The sequence below is a fragment of the Hesperophylax consimilis genome, chromosome 5 (genome assembly GCF_061612785.1).
Source record: "Hesperophylax consimilis isolate HC1 chromosome 5, BYU_Hcon_1.0, whole genome shotgun sequence".
NCBI lineage: Eukaryota > Metazoa > Arthropoda > Insecta > Trichoptera > Limnephilidae > Hesperophylax > Hesperophylax consimilis.
Window position 1 is genome coordinate 29142247 of NC_142840.1, and position 20524 is coordinate 29162770.

At 33.6% G+C, this 20524-nt stretch overlaps 1 protein-coding gene across 1 annotated transcript in view; it reads right to left on the minus strand.

Annotated features, from left to right (window-relative positions):
• LOC149423741 (epoxide hydrolase 4-like) overlaps positions 1-20524 on the minus strand; it is a 49062-nt gene that overhangs the window by 10439 nt on the left and 18099 nt on the right. The window contains exons 2-4 of the mRNA XM_089632094.1: positions 16094-16218; positions 8528-8640; positions 3192-3360 (exon numbers count right to left, since the gene is read on the minus strand). Coding sequence (XP_089488220.1) covers positions 3192-3360; positions 8528-8640; positions 16094-16218 — 407 coding nt within the window. The remainder of the gene's footprint in view (positions 1-3191; positions 3361-8527; positions 8641-16093; positions 16219-20524) is intronic.

The window sequence follows — 20524 nt, forward strand, 5'->3', positions numbered from 1 at the left end:
CGGCTGATGCATCTGCCCACCAACTACGTGACGGGTGGGATCGGTTGAGGCCGTTTGAGGGAGAAATTTTTTGACTTCTTCAGCTGGACTCTCTCGACCAATCGTCTTGCATCCCAGTGGAAGGGATGGATTCATACGTCACTTCTGCGACTCCAGATTCCTACCCACCCCTAATCCCTTTTTCCTTCTCAGAACTTCCTCACCTTCATTTACTTAAAAAGACCCTCCACACAACATCCCCAAAGATGACACAGGCCCTGAGTGTGTCACATTCCTCATTAAAGCGGCCTAAATCGGCATCTTGAGCCTTGGTAAGGCCCAGAATAGTTCCTATTTTATACGCCGAGGCGTTAGCAGTAACAAATGTCAAATACGTATGACGTTTACGTAATTAAGTAGGTACTTCCATCTAACCGGAATACATGTAAATTGTCCAATTTTATCATTATGGACTATTGTATTCATCGAACGATGAGGGATGTTGATTTTATAAGATGATAATCAATCTAAAATAGACTACTATATCATATTGTCACACTTTTGCGAGGTGTAGTCCAATCAAGGACTTTGTCTCGCGACCTGAGGGTAAGTCACCTGGGGGATGGTTTTTTTCTGCCCTAATGCTTGGGCTGCCTTGACAACTTGGGGGCTTTAAAATACTATGCTTTTTTGTATTTTATACTATATTTTTGTATTTTTGACTGAGTTTTTTGTCGGTATTAGTTTAAGATTTAACTAATCGAATACTATATTTTTGTATCGGTTGTACTTGAATTTTCTTTTTTTAGAGCCAGCATTAGGGTGGGTAAATGATGGATACTGGGTGGGGGTAGGAAGGGTTTTCGTAGGGGCTAGGTTTACCTAGGCACGAGATGCTAGGGTTCGGATGGGAGGTTAATTTTTTATAAAATGGTATGGCTAAATCCACCATGTGTTTGCGGAGTGGGGGGATATTCGAGCCTTTATTAATTATGCTGTTACGTACGAACCAAGGGCTTTTGGTGTACCGTCTGAGTGAGGCATTCTGGAATTGCTCGAGTCGCTTTGTGTTTCCGCTGGCCCATATAGGGCTAGCGTAGGTAATGATGGGGCGGATTTGGGATTTGTATATGAGGAGTTTATTGGATAGTGAAGTTTTTGAGTTTTTGTGTAGTAGTGGTGATAAAGCGCCGGCGGTTTGCCGGGCTTTTGTTAAAGTGTTTTTGATGTGGGGTGACCAAGTTAATCTCCTGTCTAGTGTGACTCCAAGATATTTGGCGGTCTTTTGCCATGGTATGACTTGGCCGTACATCGTGATGGTCCCTCGCTGAGCTGTAGTTCGTCCACTTCTGGAGAAGTAGACGGCTACGCTCTTTGAGGGATTGACGTCTATGCGCCAGCGGTCATACCACTCTTGGAGTCTGTTTACGTCTTGCTGAAGGCGATGTGTAACCATCCTGGGCGAACCGTGGGTAACCATGAGGGTTGAATCGTCGGCGTAGAGCATTACTTTTGAGTTTGGGTTGTCTGGGAGGGGGATATCATGAGTGTAAATGTTGAAGAGGGTGGGGGACAGCAAGGAGCCTTGGGGTACTCCTGCTGTCATGAAACGTGGGGATGAGATTGCATCGCGGTATCGCACTTGAAAAGTGCGGTGCCGAAGAAATGATTTTAATACACCAAGCAGTTGGGGATCTATATCTGTTTGGTGGAGTTTGAGAAGTAGGCCGTTTATCCATACTGTATCGAAGGCTTTGGCTATATCCAGGAAAAAGGCGCCTGTAGATCTATTGGAGTTGAAGCCACCGATGACTTGCTCGGTGACCCGTAGTAGTTGGTGGAGGGTTGAGTGCTGGGCTCTGAACCCGTGCTGTTCGTCGGGTAGTGTGGATTTTTCGTTAATGTGCTTGATGAGCCTAGTGAGGAGGATTTTTTCATAAATTTTCCCAATGTTGGAGAGGAGGCTGATTGGACGGTGGTTTTCGCAGAAAAGTGGATCTTTGCCCGGTTTGGGGAGTACTATGACGTGCGCGTGTTTCCAACTTTTGGGGAAATAGCGCAGTCTGAAAGCTGTATTTATAAGGTTGACTATGGCTAGGATGCCTTTTTGGGGGAGGGCTTTAAGAGCAAAGTTTGTGATTTCATCCGGGCCGGGGTCTAAAATAGACAAATAGTCTAGTAACTTATAGTAAAATGACTTTTTCAACGTTCTGACGGTGTTTTCAGCGGTGTGTTCGTCATCTTTTTATGAATAGTGCATTTATTCCAGCAATCAGACACTATTTAAATTCATTCGCAAATTAATCCCGCCTAAAAATTTGACGTTTTGAAAGCTCTCGATCTCCCGATGGCAGTAGAGAGCACAGATTTACATCTTATGTATACAGTAATTTGGTTTTACATAGAACAATTAAGGCGATGCCATACGTAGTAATTCAAAATCATGTGTTTTTGGTTTGAAAATTTGGTCGCCTAGAAATGTTTCAGATGCTTTAATTAAATACTGCGAGTAGCATACATCTTGGCCTTTGAAATAATCGAGCATTTTTTAGATAAGTCTTTTTATAATCCCGGAAAAAAATAATGCATAAGCCCTATGAAAACTACTTTAAAGTTCAAAATCTCCTACTTACGAACCCATTTTCGGTTATGATTTTATTGTATAATGTGGCAAATTAAGTTATTTATAAAATGATCGAAAAAAAATTAAATATTTATGCCTGAACATCCACAAAATAAAATAAAAGGCACTCTTTGGCCATGTTTTTTTCTTGCATAAATCAAAACAGGCGGATGGTGTTAAGGGGGAATTTAAAACTTATCGCCATCTACGTAAGGGTTGTTATTGATAGCGGCTCAATTTAAAATATTACACGACGTAGTGCATCGCCATTCAAATCAAAGACAAAACGTGTAACATTACTGATATATAGGCTTCCGACATTCCAACGTTAAGCTCGACATTCCAACCAAGCCTAGATTTAAATCAACTGATATACCGGGTCTATGGCAATCATTGAATCGCGCCAAAAGACCACCAATATGTGCGGGGAATAATAATAAACAGCTGCAATCAGCCGCAGTTGACTCTTCTATAAATCAGTGTAAAAATGGGAAAAAGACTTGGCATTGGAAATGCAGGTAAAGTTTGAAATGATGCAAAGGAAGTAGAAATAATATGACCATTATGTACACAGTTTAAAGATTCTTACCAAGATTTGATAAATTGTTTAGGATAAAGCACCAGAGCCTTCATCCAGTCCTTGTGGTAGGGACAGTTCATGATGATGAACTTCTCCACCATATCAGAGTGGAAGTCCAGGAAGTTCCAGGCGATAAGACCTCCCCAGTCGTGGCCCACCAGAACAAACTTTTCTCGTCCTTGAAGAGAAAAATTACAAATAATTTACACTTTATGTTCAGTATTGCTGTATGCTTGTGCAATGATGGAGGACAAGCAGATGAGTGAACTTAACCGGTCATACCATTAAAAATCGATAAGTTCATAGTTTTTTCCTCGCAAGTATAATATTATCAACACGGTTCCATGATAACTCAACACAGTGACAATTCAACAAACTTTTACAAGTGATATAAAGTCATTAGAAACGATGGATTTTTTTTTAAACCTAACCTTACCTAACCTAACCTAACATAACCTAACCTACTTAACCCAGTTAATAAAGTTTTTTGTTTCATCACTTTTCATGACTGTATATAACTTTTTAAAGATGTGATGAATTATCATTTTGATGATTTATCCGGTCACCTATCAACATAATATATGTACCAACATACTAAGACTTTATGTTTTTTTTATGAACCCCGATATATCGATATTGGAATTGAATTTATTATTGACATGCATTTTTTATCATGACCCCATTTCAGAGAATTTTACTGTAATCTTTAAAATTACACTGATATAAATGCAATAATAATTGGTGTTTTTTAATTATGAATCCTGATGTAGGTACATAATATTTAGTGTGTTGGTTACTAAGAGTTAGTACGCGTCGTCATTGTTCTATTATCTTCTGTCTTTTTCGATTTCATATAAGACGTGTGAGAAGGAACAGAACGATCGCCAGTGACGTGCGTAAGACCTGTCCCTGGGACTAGATACTGTACTTACCATTGACTGTTATGATAGCCTTAAGCTTAATTACAAGCAAGCCCTTCAAAAATCAATTTTCCTCACACATAGAAGGTTTTTAATAATTATATTTAGTATGGAGGTACAAAACGTACGTATTTCAATAACATTTTTTGTTGATACTGTTATATTTTGTTGATAAACAAATTGATATCTTTTACTGTAAAACATTTATTGTATTTATTTATAAATAAAAATCGCTACCCACGCCTAAAAATAAAGGCCCAACCAGACGCCCGAGGCAACTAATTACTACAGTTAGTAGGTACTTGCGACTAACGAGAAAGTTTTATTTATATCACAAAAATATCATTTCATTTCCTCGTAATATTAAATATAAACAATTTAACTGGTAACTATACATCATAATCAGAGATGTTCAAAATGGGTACCCAAAACCATTTGAAATGCAAAATGGATATGGGTCAAAACTTTTCCATTTAAAAATGCAAAATCCAAAATGGTTTTTAGAAAAGCATTTCAAATGCAAAATTCAATGGTTTCTGAGGTCAAACAATTAAAATAATTATATAATTTTTAAACAATTTTGTCATTTAATAATGGATATCAATGTAGAACAAACATATTACATGATGGTAAATACAAAAACACCACGACTACAGATTATGAGACAACAAAAAATTTGTGCGGGACTAATGTTGCCAACGTAAAAACATAGAAACGTAGTAGTTAATATTACAGCGTCATGGCCATGTTCAGTATTTGAATCAGTATTTTTTGTAATGGTTTTTTATTTTTCGTCTATTTTTTTTTATTAGTAAAAAAAGATACACGAATTACATTACACAATATAGTACAGTTATTAATTACATAATATAATATAAGTATTTGATGTACCCCCATAAATAAGCAGGGCTTGTGTGTATGGGGGGTGTTGTTATATTGGTTTATATTTGATATGATTCAGTTCAACTGTTCGGAATACGTTTTAAGGTTGCTTTTGAATTCGTTTATATTTGCATTCATGTTTCTAATTTTTTCTGGTAATGAGTTAAAAAATTTAACTCCGAGATATTCATGGTTGAATTTTCCTATTGTTTTTTTACATTTAGGAGTAGGAAGTGTTGACGTTTATCTAAGATTTCTGTTATTTTTAAAGGGTGCAATTTTATTTTTAATATTGTTTTTATAAATTTGTAATGTTGCATGGTAGAAATATAATGCACTTAATTTTATGACCTTAAATTATTTGAATAAAAGTTCGGACGAATATGAATAGGGTTTTTTTTAATATGGTTTTTATTATTAGTTTTTGTGATATGTAAATTGTTTGTGTTTGATTTTTATATGTACCGCCCCAGCCTATAATGCCGTATTGTATAATTGATTGACAAAAAGCGAAGTATGTGGTTCTAAGTAATTTTTCGTTTAAAATATAATATTTCTCTTAAACATCTAAGTATATATGTTAGTTTCCTTATTCTGTCGTTCAGAATATTTATATGTTGGGACCATTTTAAACGCTGGTCTATTGTTATGCCTAGGTACTTAATATCGGTCTTGCTTTCTATGTTTGTACATAACATATTATTGGTATCACTCAATTGCCAGGGCTCCTACCAGGGAGCAACTTGACAAATGTAAATTATCTCTCATATCGAGGTTGAGGACCGATTGATATTTGGGGCTTATGAAAAAAAGATGAGTGGAGATAGTACGAAGAATGTTGCAAAAAAGCATTTAAAATGGAAAATGCATTGAGAAAAGCATTTAAAATGCAAAATGCAAAATGGTTTTTAGAAAAGCATTTAAAATGCAAAATGGAAAATACCCATTTTGCATTTTGCATTTCCATTTGAAATGGATTTATTTGAAATAAAGCACATCTCTGATCATAATCAACTGTAAGGGATGAATAATGGACTTGAAACGTCTAATAACAAAAGGAAACTTTTTACTTTAATTGCTGTGTATCCCACACTACATTTAAAAAAACTTAACATAAACATATTTATTTTCTTCTCCAACTTCCTTCGATCAACGATTATACTATCATCACTGCTTTAGCAGTTTAGCGTGTTTAATAAAGAATATAAAAAAACGGTTTTCAAAGTTGCACGATTAAAATCAAATAACACTTTGTTCTGTTGAATCGATATATCAATTCAATGACTTTGATAGTCGATGGTTGCACCAGTATAAAATACGTTAGTAACTATTTATGTTTCTTCCATTACCATAATTTACAGGGTGTCCAGTGAGCCGGCGTGGTCTAGTGGTATACGCTTTTGACTACAGATCCGAAGGTCGCGGGTTCGAACCCGGCGTGCGCAAATAAATTTTATTTGATTAATTTGTGTTATTTCACAATTAATTAATTAAAAATAATATATAGTATATTTGCGGCACGTTCCAGAGTGGAAGATACTACCAGTATCGCCCTGGTGTAAGACCACCATTCAGAATTGAAACGTTGCTTGAAATGGCTTTAGCCGTGTTTGGTGACCAGATCTGAATAGCCAGGTACTTCCCCACCTTCCTCTTCCCCATCTCCCTCCCCTCCCCAATACCCTCAGCCTCACAACATACCCCAATTGGGGATGCCATAGTCTCACTGGCTCCTGACGGGAGCAGTTGGGACTCTTGTGCGGTATTACTGTAAAAAAAAAAAAAAAAAAAAAAAAACTTCGGGAGGTGATTCTATATGATAGTACAAGTACAGGGTTTTCCAATAAGAGGTGTTATTTTGAATAGCCCGCTATTTCAGTAGATGTTACTTTTGAAGCTGTTATTTTTTGACATTTGACAAGTAGAAAAAGTATCGTTCCATTAATAAAAATGGAACGATACACGCTTCAACAACGCATTGAAATTATTTAAATTCACTTGAGTGAATCAAATGCAAATCATCTTGAGTGATGAGGCCCATTTCCACCTCGATGGCTTCGTCAACAAGCAAAATTATCGCATCTGGGGCTCGGAAAACCCAAGAGTTATTGTTGAAAAACCTCTCTATCCTCAACGTGTGACTGTTTGGTGCAGTTTATGGTTCGGCGGAGTCATTGGACCTTACTTTTTCGAAAATGAGGCTGGAGCAACAGTTACGGTGAATGGATTGCGCTATCGAGAGATGATTAATGATTTTCATAGCCGGAATTGGATGGTATTGATCTGGACAACGTTTAATTTCAACAAGACGGCGCTAGGTGCCACAGAAGCAACGAAACCATTGATCTTTTACGATTGAATATCAAAATAAGACATCTTATTGGAAAACCCTGTACAAAAAATAAATAGCATTTTTTTTATGCCATTACTTTTTTCCATGGTAGGATTATATTTTTTCCATGCAAACAATTCTACTTATCAACCTGAAAACTATCTCAAAACACTGGAATTTCGAAAAAACTATTTAGCTTGAATCTGGCGGAAGATGGTAACCATTATATGTCGATATTTCCCTTTATTGTAGAACATTTTTTAGCGATTGGTGTCATATATGTATTTACCATATTATTTAATTAATACCATTCCTCAAAATATTGATATTGAAATGCATAAAACTGCTTAGTGCGGTTTAAAGTTAATGAATCCACATAGATTTCACCGTTTATCCCATAATCTAAGGTTCTATAAATTTGGCACATTATGTCAAGCGATTGCTCAAAACGTTTTTGGAAACATGAACTGATTGTTCCAACAAGCGGTGAAGTAGATAGGCACCTACCTATAATCAGAAAACTATTTTATTTGTATTTATTAATAATTCTGTATTTGAAATTCCTTTCTTTTTTTAAAAATTTTAAATAGATTTCGTGATTTTTCTATTTTACTACTACTTTTACATTTATTGTACTTCTATTATCGTTATGTTTCCACTTGTATTATTTATAAATTAAGAAATCAGTTCAGTTATTTCCGGGCCCGTAAAGCATGTAAATAAATTTACCTCATAATCCCATGTCACCCAAGCAAATAATTAGATTCAAAATTAATCTACCCAGAAAAAAATAATTGTGTGGGTGAACCTGACATCCAAATCAAATTAACGAGACTTTGTTATTTTTGTATATTATTTCCTCCAAAAATATAATTGTATTTAGAAATACAGCAAACAATATTTTTTTTTCAAATTTAAAATCAATAACTCATGATGTGTATAAATTTAATTACCGAGGCTATAGTAAGCACAGGTACTTACCTGTAACTCAATTTATAATCGGTATTGAAATTCTCACACATATTTTTCCTTTTAGCAAGATAATTAATTATGCCTTCTGGCTGATAATATTATTATTTTATGGAAATAAATGGAAACCCACGCGTTAAATCATTAATTATATTATCAAATAGCGGTTAAACGAACCATTGCTGATCAGATGATAAAATCACATAATTCTAGCATATAAAGATCTGTTTTAAAGGACGTACCTAAAGCCAACACGACTTGTCGAATGTCTTCAATCAAAATGTGCATTTTGTAATGCGATTTCTTCTCTGGTTTGTCCGAATCTCCGTATCCTCGCATGTCAATCGCCACAGCCCTGAAATCATAAAAAAATTATATATTAAAAAAAAAGTTTTACTGGTATTTTACTTGAGCCTGCTCTGAAGCAACATCAGATGTTGACATTCACAGATGTTGTAGGCAGTATGAGGAAGTGAGAAATACTGGCTCACATACAGAATGGGACGACCTTTACTTATTTAATCACTGATTCCTGATATTGTTTTGAGTAAATTCAGAATGAATTTTTGGTATCCCTCTATCGACTTTTTTGTTATTTTATTTTTATTAATCCCAAAATTCATAACATAGTTGTAAGCCATTGCGTTCATAAAATACCAGGCCATCAGATACATTTTTTTTAGAATTGGACCTTAGTTGTGGAAATGTGGGGGAACAATTTTATGTTACTTAAAACAGAAGCCGAAAATCGGTTTCGACTGACAATCTTCTTTCGGTCGGTCACTAGAATGAGCTACCGGTATTATTTTTTTCCGCCCTCTTTTCCGTGCTCCTTTAAGACTTGCATCAGCATATCTCCCCTTAAAGCCACTCCTAAACCCATCTCGCAGTGCTACCAGAGTTCATGTCAATGTATACTGTGAATATACGACTGACAAGTTAGTCCATCCGACGTAAAAACTCTAACATTGAAAAAAAAATAATACAAAGTTTGTAGGCACCTTCTTTCTACTGAAATCATAATGTATGGATTGATAAAAAATACACCTGCTGTTATTTGGGTAATTTCGATTTGTAGTGGTGTCGGGTACTACTTAGTAAACAGTACAAGCGCTACGGGTCCTAGGCCGTCGTAGAACCTACTGGACACTTACGCCGGACGGTACTAGAAACTATAGCGCTATTCCTACAGGTACTGGGCGACCGCTAGAATCTTCGGCGTAACGGGCGGCAACATATTGTAGCGATAATAACTAGAATGTTAAACCTTCGCAACAGATTTATGACACCGGTAAAACAGGAAGGAATATAAGGAAACAAGTGCCTTTCGGAAAATAACTTGTGGCTAGTACTGCTAGTAGTCTGGTTTACATAATAACCAGACTTTTTGCTGAACTAAATATTTTCTAAAACTTTCTACTGATTCCCGTATCGATTATATAGAGAAAATTAGTGTAGTGGCGAACACCTAAGGAAAATAAACAAAAAGCTGAAGAACATAACGTATTAATAAAAACTTATTGTTTTAGCCATTTGTACATCTATGTTTATAGATGTATAATAATATTATAACTTTCATACAAACATTATTACGGTTTTAATATTTATTACATTTTTATTTAATTAACATGGCTCCTACAATTCAGCTTCAATCTACTGATTGGTGCAGACTTTATAGTTTCCGGCAGTGAATTATATGTTGCATTTCTTTGTCGATTAAACTGTTTTTGTGTATTGGCGTTGTCCTTCTTCAGTGGCCTTATTTCATTTCACGTCCTTAAATCAGCATGATAAATCAAAGAAATAAATCAATCTTTGGTTTGTTCTCTTTGAAATAAAATAACACAGAGTAGTAAAATAATAAAAAATAAAAACCAAAATGCTAGCCGTTCGGAATTATACGAAGCGCAAGGGGTACTAGTGAACGATAACGTGTTCTGAAAATATTACAAATATACCCATAGAGCAGATTTCCTGCTATGTTTTTCGTTTTTGAAAGTTGTTTTTGGCAAATGGGATAATTGTTCTGTGTCTGTGGCGTTCCGTGGTAAATATGAAAAATATGATGATGTTGTGGATGAAAAAAATATTTTTTTAATATCTATTTTTTGTATGGAGATTTTCAATTTGGGGCTGCTTCATCATTTTCAGCTACAACAACAACATCAATGTCGTATTTTTCTATCTTACCACTCTAGCTTACAAAAAAATTATTACGACATTCGTGCTGTATTATCAAGCTACCCACTTTTATACTTGTATGATTACTGAACAGTCTTTTAATTTTTTTAAGGGATGACTTGTTCTTAGCATTTTTAAGTCCTCCAAAGATTATATTCTTTCATTATTCCTTGTGTATTTTCGTGGCATCTAAAAACAGACGTGATTCAGTTACTTGTTCATACTAGGGTCAATGGCGTACGATCACCACTGTACCGGTGAAAAAATCGAATATTCGTAAAAATATATATATAAATAAATAAATCCATTTCACAAAGTTTGAATTCTTTTTTGACTGCTTGAAGACATTGATAGGTCGAAGTAATAATAATATATTTTATTCAGGAATATGGGGAGTTCGATTCCATACATCCTGTATAATCTTGAATATTAAAAGACTTCTGGTGGTCAATAATGGTCAGTAACATTACTCGAGATTGAATGGACCAAAAATTTTCTCCAGTGTTCTTAGATGCAGGAATCTGGAGTATGGCGGGAATTAATTTCCGGAGTTGTGAATCCTGTTGAGTTGAATTAGCATGTTGGAAGCACTACAATATGCATCTTCATAAATTTATTGTAACAGCATTATACCGTATTAAGAACAAAATACCACCACATAAAGTGATGAATATTAATTAAATCATGTTGAAAACATGTAACTGTTCTTACCTTGAACGACTTGCGCGACTTTCCTCTATGATAAGCGACTCGGTGCTGGCGATCGAAGTGGTTTTGGTATGACCAATTAATTGGTGAGGGTGTGTAGGTTAGGTATCAACTAGAACAGGGGTTGCCAACCCGTGACCCACGGGGTGTCTACTTGTGGCCCGCAAAGCATTTCCACATATTTTTTCTTTTAGTGTACATAAAACCACCAAAATGACATTCCAACGTGCGTCGTTCGTATCATATCTCATTTATGGAGGTATCTCAGTACATTGATCAAACTATCGTGACAATTTCTGCTATACTATATACGTGTTAATACAAATAATCACAACGTTAAGCTGATAAATACACATGGATAAGAATACAAGTTGCTATAACCGAGTATCCTGTCTAATACAATACCGACTCCTATCTACTTTTTAAAGTGCAGTGAAGGTAAGAAAACCCAGCTTTTATGTTTTTAAATTAATCTCTGATATTTGGCTTTAATTTTGTAGAATTCTATTTTTCGCTTTATGTTTAATTATGGGTATCGAACAAAATTACCAACCGTGCTGACCACTGGTTTTTGTCTGAGTACCTACTTTTAAGTTTTTTAGTACAAAAAATAATAGGTCTTTCTTTAGTATTTTACTTTATTTTTATGTTACTAATGAATTAGCCCGAATCAGATCCTTAATGGCATTACAGATTTTTTACAATGCACTACAAGCATGTCATCTTTTTCTCCGAAAGTTATGTAATACTGATGTCATTTTATTTATTTTTTAGTTAAACACGAAAACCCACAATGGCGTCACGTAGTAAAGAAGTGGGACCAAAAAAAGAGAACAGGGCATTTTTCAAGGGAAATGTGACAACATCCCTTTGAAATTATTTGAAAAATCAATAATTAATCAACATCTTAAATAAACTTAACAACCAGTTATTAAAACTTTATAGTAATGTGATTTGAGTATAGTGTGTTAAAAGTGAATAATTGAAAAATTTTTTCAAAAATATTCTAAATTTGCTCCCGATGAACGGAACGTGAGATGAGGATCGGTAACTGTACCGCAGATGTTTTCAACGGAATTCTCGGAAACTCTGAAGGCCCTAGCAAGTGTTTCGCTAAGCCCAGGGTAATTTACTATCCCGACCGTCGCTTTTTATTGCGGGTACAATGTACCACTTCAACAATCACCAGGAACAGGATTATATGGAGATGAATGATGGACTGGCCGAATGTCACAGCGATGCTGCCAAGGTTTTTTTTATTTTATTTTTTTATTAATTTTTATTTAATGTTATCAACAAAATCATGTGCGCTACCCGACTCACTAAACAATATCTGTTCTGTTCTGTTATCTACGTGAGGATATTGTGTCAGCACTTTATTAGCAGCAGACACATACCTGGACGGATGATGAACCTCGTGCTGGCACTATTGGTGGATGCGGTGGACTCTTTCGCTGCAGCAGCTGGTCCAGTTTCTTCACAACTTAGGATTCTTGCTGCAGAGTCTCCATCTCCTATCTTCTTCGAACGCCACAGCGGTGCTGCTAAGGTCTGGTATTTATGTGAGGATATTGTGTCAGCTCTTTATTAGCAGCATACACATACCTGGACGGATGACGAACCTCTTGCTGGCACTATTAGTGGACGCGGTGGACTCTCTCGCTGCAGCAGCTGTTTCAGTTTCTTCACCACCTAGGATTTTTGCTTCCACCTTTTATCTTCGTGTCACCTGTTCCTGCACTTCATTTTACTTAACTTAACTTCACTTTATTTTTGTAAATCTATATTTTTTGTAATACCTGCATCAACTGTAAAGCGCCCCTGAGGTGCCCTCACAAAAGCGGCGCTCTACAAATTGTCGAATAAATAATAATAATAATAAAAAAATAAAATAAAAACACAGATTTAGGAAATGAGATAAAAAGAATTTGGCATTCTCAGACGATAACAATATTACCATTTGTTATTTCGGCTACTAGCATTATACCTAGCTCTCTTATCCAAAATTTAGGCGTATTAGATCTATCAAAGAATTTATATATAAAAAAGCAAAAATCCGTCTAATTAAATACATGCATGATTACGAAAGATTTTTAAAATATTCATATTGAGTGATCAGAAGGATTTATAGGTCCAGTTAGGAGTTCTACCGAGCCGAACCCTCTGATATGAAAATATCTGGAGTCGGTGAATTATTTTCCCATTTGATCTCTGGTGAGTTGACGTGTTGTTGATCTTGTATTGTTTTGTATTAATTATGCATATATAATGCACTTGCATAATGTGGATTGACTACATGATCGTTTGTGGAAAAGTGTGTGGAAGGGTTTAGTTTTTCCTGTGGGGAAGATTTAACCCGGAAAAAAAATATTGTTGTATTATTTTAATAATGAATTAATGTATTGTATTATTGCATTGTTCTTTATTGTTTTATTGTAATATTGTATTGTTGTATTATTATCTTTTTGAATTGCTGTATTAGGTGTTGTTCCAGAATTCTACTATGGACTGTTGATATCGCTTCATTGGACTACTTGTTATTAGATATGATTTGAGATGTACAAGGTCAAAAGTATTATCGTGATTTATTTTGAGGTATTCTGCCGTGCCCTTCTTTAGCCATCATTTTGGAGAGCATTGTACTGTCCATAATCAGGGCATATGACTTGTTATTAGTTTAAACAGATTCAGTTTAAACTAATGAATTTCCTTACTACATAAACACATCCACTTGCTCCTAGCTTTTCCAGAATGTATTATTTATATAGTATTTATCAATTTACTATTCGGTAGACCTGTCTGCACAGATATAGATACAAAAAAAGATAACATGAATTCGCCTCGGTTTCTATGAATTTTGTTTTTTTCGTAGTAACATTTATCTTTGACGGGACAAATTCTGAGTTCTGTGTGTTTATATATATAAGTCTGATTCACAAGTATCCAAAAGTACCATAATAACGTTATTAAGATTATATCGTTTTAGATTAAATAATTTTTTGTTCACAACTTGACGTATTCAATTTACACAACGCAATAATTGTATTATGTGGCAAATAATGAATTTTCATATAGTTTACTGAAAATACTGCGTAATAAGTAGGAAAGAATAAGGTAGGTACTATCGAATAGCGGGTAACTCCGAAATGATCAAGTTCTACTTCATGGGTGGTCAACCTTTTCAGCAGCCGGGCCAGATTTTGAAATGATATTTCCTACCGGGCTGTACAAAAAAAACTTTTATTATTCAAAGCAAACAAGAAATAAATTGTTTATTTAATAAGATATTTATAACAAAAATGATAATCAAACATATTTATTAGATTAGAGTAATTAATTAAGCAATCTAAACATAATAATAATAAAAAATAAACAAAATATAATAAATTTTATTGAAACGTCTGATTTTGTTTGTCTAAAGTAAGTGCATCAATGTTGATAACGTTTGATGATGTTGCTACACGCAAACAATTTTTGAAATGCTCTGTCTTTCCAAGTGATTCGTGTACTCATTTGAGATATAATATGCTTCATTCGACTAAAAAACTGTTCACACTTGTAAGTGTTTCCAAATAGCGAAATCGTCGATAGAGCATGTTTGTAAGATGCAGGATAGTGCTCCTTATGTGGTTGTAATTTTGTATTTGTCATTGGCAGAAATCATTATGGAAGAAGCAGAAACTCGAGGTGTGGTTTTGGCAGAAATTATTATGATAGAAGAAAAACTCGAGGTGTGGTTTTGGCAGGAATTATTATGAAGGTAGCAAAACCTCGATGTGTGGTTTTGGCAGAAATTATTATGAAAGAAGCACATACTCCATTTTTAGTCACTTTTCGAATAATATTTTTTCTGAAACATCGTGAAAATTTTTAAATTTGTAAACAAACTCGCTGAATACCATTGCTAGATAGCAGGTAGGTACAATGGTGTTGTACGCAAATATAAGTATTTATTTAATATTTATTTTGTATAGATCACGGGGTTATCAAGTAAGCAATTGGGTTGAAATGTCATTTAGGTAATTATTTTATCAAGAAAATTATTCGGTCACCTACGTAATTTAAAAAGAAAATATAATTTGACACTAGTAGATAATGACGATTAAAAGAAGATCTTTTTTTAATTCGTAATTGGTGCATTAAGTTGGGCGGTGAACACCTTTTAAAACTTAATCTCAAGAATGGTGAAAAATTATTTTATTTTTAATGAATGGTTTTAATACAAAATGTGTTTTATCGCATTGTTGAAATAATTCAAAATACTAGCTCGGACACGTGAAAAAACACGGGATATTATAATTGTAGGATTCGTAAGGTTCTCGTCTAGCAAGCCGGAGGTCACGGGATCAAATCCAAGAAAATTTTAATTGATTCATTAAGTAAGTGAGAGTATTAATAAAAATAATATTTGCCTCAGGATCATTGCCTTTCAAAAGAAATTTACTTATCGAATGTTAGTAAGCTTGAAAAATTACGACATCTGTCCAATGACTTTATGAAAATACAAGACACATTATATTCTTACTAATCGAATAAAAAGATGTAGCACCGCTTATGTAAAAGATAGCCTTTCAAATAATATATGTGTTCGAATTAAATAGCTATGAACGGCCGTTAAGTATGTCCACTTGACCTAGTTCAGAGAAACCACGCGCGTTGTAAAGTAACGTATCTAAGTAACGTAAATTCATCAAAACATCTTTTGGAGAATTTTTAATTAATACAATAATTTTGGTACCTACTTTACGCTTGGGTGATACTACTTACTTTATACTTATCAGTTCCAATTTTGAAAATTAAAAGCTCATCAAACTTGAATAAGTATGCAGAATGTCATTACATCACTTACCCAGGCACCGACAACAGAAATTTTTATGTTAATAATAATTAGTGACATCTATGTAATTATCTTAACTTACCAATAGTCCTTAGAGAATTCTCGCAGTTGGTATCGCCAGGAGTACCAGAATTCAGGAAATCCGTGGACGAACAGCATCAAAGGTTTGGTGCTGTCTCCGTTCTCGACGTAGTGGAGGCGAATATCCTGCAAAAAATATTGCAATAGGGAACAAGGTTACAATTGATTTGAAAAATTTGTGTTCCAATGTGAATCGGTTATTTGTAATTTAAATATATATTCGAAAAAATTGTATTCCAATGTGAATCAGTTATTTGTAATTTGAAAGTATTTACGAAAAATTTATGTTCCAATGTGAATCGGTCATTTGTAATTTAAAATTATAAACTAAAAATTTGTTATTATTTTTTTGGTAAACTAATGTTTTTAAGACAAGATTTTTTTATGCATAGCACAAAGGGTAACAATTATTTTACAAGCAATAATTATTCGCCTGAAACACTCATCCACATTGAAAAATCTCCTGATAAAAGATACATGACGCCAACGGGACTCGACGTCATGTATCTTTTATCAGGAGATTTTCAATGTGGATGAGTGTTTCAGGCGAATAATTATTGCTTGTTAAATAAAAATTTGTGTTGCAATGTGAATTTTCCCATTTGTAATTTAAATTTAAGCCTTTTAATTGAATTTTTTTCGTTTTAATTTAACATTTCATTATATTTACATAATAGGTAGGAGTAAATTATTTTTTTAAATAATTATCATAAACTCACAAATAATTGACAAAGTTTCTTCTAAAATCATCCGTTATCGATTTCCTTAAAGGCCTAACTCAAAACACAAATAAATAGAATAAGAAGTGTCCGTACTAGATATATGCTATGTCCTTTGATCAAAAAAACATTACTCAGTTTGGTTGGGTATTTTCAAAATCCAATTTTAAGTTTTATGCTTAAGTTGATTCTAATCATTAACAATTTACGGTTACCAAGCTTGAAGAATTAACATCATATGATATATTTTGTAACTTTCAATCGAAAACAGTGATATTATTACTATTTTTATATTTAGTAGTTAATAACGATCAACATTGTAATGATTTTTAAAGGTGCAGTCATTCTATTATCATGGAAATCGTTTGACACGATATAATGGTGTGATTTAATCATTCTGTTTGTCCTAACGGCCATTATAATAATTAGGTATGTCGCATAATTTATTACGTCGGACTCTTGCCAACAAAAGGCTGCTTTCAGAAATTGATGGAAGGTAATATTGTTTATTTTTATAACAATGATTTACGTATTAATCAATTATTCTTCACAGCTGTATAGTCATATTAAACTTTACAAATAATAACATCGTAATACTGACATGACGTCGAATAATATTTGAACAATCAGTCTAAATAATGTGCATTCCACTTGAATCAAATCCTTAACCTTCGTATTAAAAGCCAAAAAAACGCTACGGCAGTTTTAATTACTTTAAAGTAACTGCAAGTTAAAATTTGCAAGAGAGACTGACTTTGGCAATCTCGTGCCTTTATTAGTCTCTTGTGTTAATCGTAAATACTGAACCAACTATTGGCCAGTTTAAGTGCCATACTCGTGAACAGATTTGCAGAATAACTTGCATGATAACATGTTGAACGGCCAACGGAATTATTTTTATAATTTTCTGACAGTCCGACAAAGGGAATAATATTAATTCGACTGGCGGTTTTACCAACGCACCATCCAATTTGCAGAACCCCAGCGTGCTGTCCTGCAAGTTGTCCTGCAAATCGGATTGTGAGTAGAGGCTTTTACACGTGGCGTCTGCTTCGTGGGAAGAATTCTTGAAAACATTGATTAAGGTATTAATTACCCTGGTGTACAATCACTGGTAACTTGATAATGTAAGATAGGTATATTTTGAATGAGATTGAGTCATTCAAAGAAATTTCATGTTATTTACCAAATTTCAGATTAATTAGAACATGCTAAGAATGAAACTTTTTGAATTTTGAAAAAAAAACGAATGATACCGAAGCGAAGATATGTGGCGGAAATTCGGAACACGGTTCACAAAATGACCGGCGCGACCAAAGATATGGCGCGGTAATACGTGTAACTGCCATTAGAATTATGAATTTATTGTACCCATGTGTGACTCGTGACGTCACGGGTACCTATAGCTTACACTAGTTTTTAAAAAGTTCAAATTGAAAGCTGTTTTGGAAATTTCCATAAACCAATTTTTCTGTCCTTATAAAATCTTTAAATGTTTTTTTTTTTTTTTTTTTTTTTTTTAATTTTTAAATTTTCCTTAATGTTTTAAATAGGTACAGATATAATGTATACAAATTACAAAGTTTTTTTTTAACTTTAAATATCAGAAATAGTAAAGTAACACACCTTTTTTTGAGCAAACTCTCGCGTTAAAAATGTGGAGAGACGTTATTCATTACTATTTTATCTATGTTATTATTTTATAAAGAAAAATAAAAAATAAATTACAAAGAATCGTTGAAAAAAAATAATAGAAAAAAAAGAAGAAAGCAGAAAAAAGTATAACTAATATTATTTTAGAGAATTATGATATTATTTTAAAAGTGTAATAATTAAAGAAATACTACTGAATTATATTTTTAATGGTGTTTTTGAATTTCAATTTTTTGTAATTTTAATTATTATTACATCTAGAGGTAATTTATTAAACCATTTCACTTCACTATATTTATAAAATTGTTGGGCTGTGGTGGTGTTGCAGCACAGGGTGGTTATATAACTATGCACATTTGGTTTGATTTCACATAAAGGTAATATATTTTCATTTAAAATATATGCGTGATCACCCCATTGTCCGTCTGTGTGGTTTAATTCAAAAATAAGAAGATAATTTGCAGGTAAACGTGTATTTGCATACCTACGCTTACAATGTCTGATCATGTACACGGTCAACTACACGGAAAAACGTTAGTATTGTGAATATATTAAAAACTAGGTTGCAGGTCTTAATGAATTAATCAACAGGTTTCCTGTTAAACTTTCAGTATATGACGAATACTGAAATACGATGTCGGTGAACACGTGTTCATGAAAAACCTCTTATTTTCCCATTTCGTCTTTATATATTAAATGAATAAAAGTTAATCAGGAAACGGCCTCCATCCCGTTTTAAAAATTTGAATTACCAATGATTTGAAGAGATTAGGTAACTAATGTAAATCATCGAACAATAACAACATCTGTGTAGTCAAAAGTTTTTAGGATCGACTTCTCTACGTCTTCTTGTCATCGGGTCATCTATTTACATTACATTACATAACTTATTCAAACTGGATAACAAACGATATTATCGGCATACAACTGCGCTACGGTTGGCTGATATAGGTAATCAATTTTATATTACGTAAACATTTCATAGGAGTCCCAATTGTCCAGAACCAGTGAGACTATGGCATCCTCAACTTCAGTATGTAATGATGCTGAAGAGAATAGAGAGGGGAATGAGATGGAGAAGAAAGAGGTTGAAGAATACCTGGCTTTTTAAATCGTCAAACTAGGCATTTCAAGCCATGTTTTGATTCTGAATGGGGTTTTTTCACCAGGGCGATACTGGCAATATCTTCCACTCTGTGTTATATAAATTATACATCTGACAAATGAGAAAATCACTCTGTGCTTTCTGATAAAAGCGTTTTTGAAAGTACACATTTTAAAATATGTAATCATATTTGCCCACTGAAATAGATTAAAACATTAATTAAGTAAAACAAAAAAGCTAATCTCGTTTATCCCTTGGGCCAAATTGTTCTGCCTTGGGAAAAAACAGATATTACCTGCAGAGTGATTCTTTTTATATGGTCTTTGAGAAATCATTGCGTCTCCCTTACCAGCATAGTTAGAAATATGAACTAAACAGTGTTAGAAAGAAAAAACACCAAGCTTTATATTCAAAAGTAAACCACAGAATAATTAAAATGTACACCTATATTAAACCAAAGGTGCCTACCGCAATTTCAGAAAGAAATATGAAACTCTGTTAATTTTTAATTAATTATTTTTATATGAAACAACAAAATTTGAGGTTTTTTTTTTAATTTTTTTTTATTTTAGCGACTATATAAAATAATTGTTACATACAAAATATAATGGTGAAATTAAGTATAAAATATTGTATTTCTTAGTCCTCCTCACTAGGGGGTCCTGTGCCGAGGCGGACTAAAGTTATTTAAATATGGTTTATTTGTCTTCTATGTCGTTTTTAGTGTCTTCTATATCGTTTTTAGTGTTTTCATTAGGGTTTTTTCATTGACCTCTTTCAGCCATATTTTTATTAATGATTTGTATTCATTAGGATTTTTTATTAGTTTTATGTCTTGGGGAAGGATGTTATGGAGTTTTGTTGCAAAGTATGTATAGTTTCTTTGTCCGAATGTGGTTTTATAACTTGGAATATTTTTTATATCATTTTTGTTCGATCTAGTGTTATGCATACA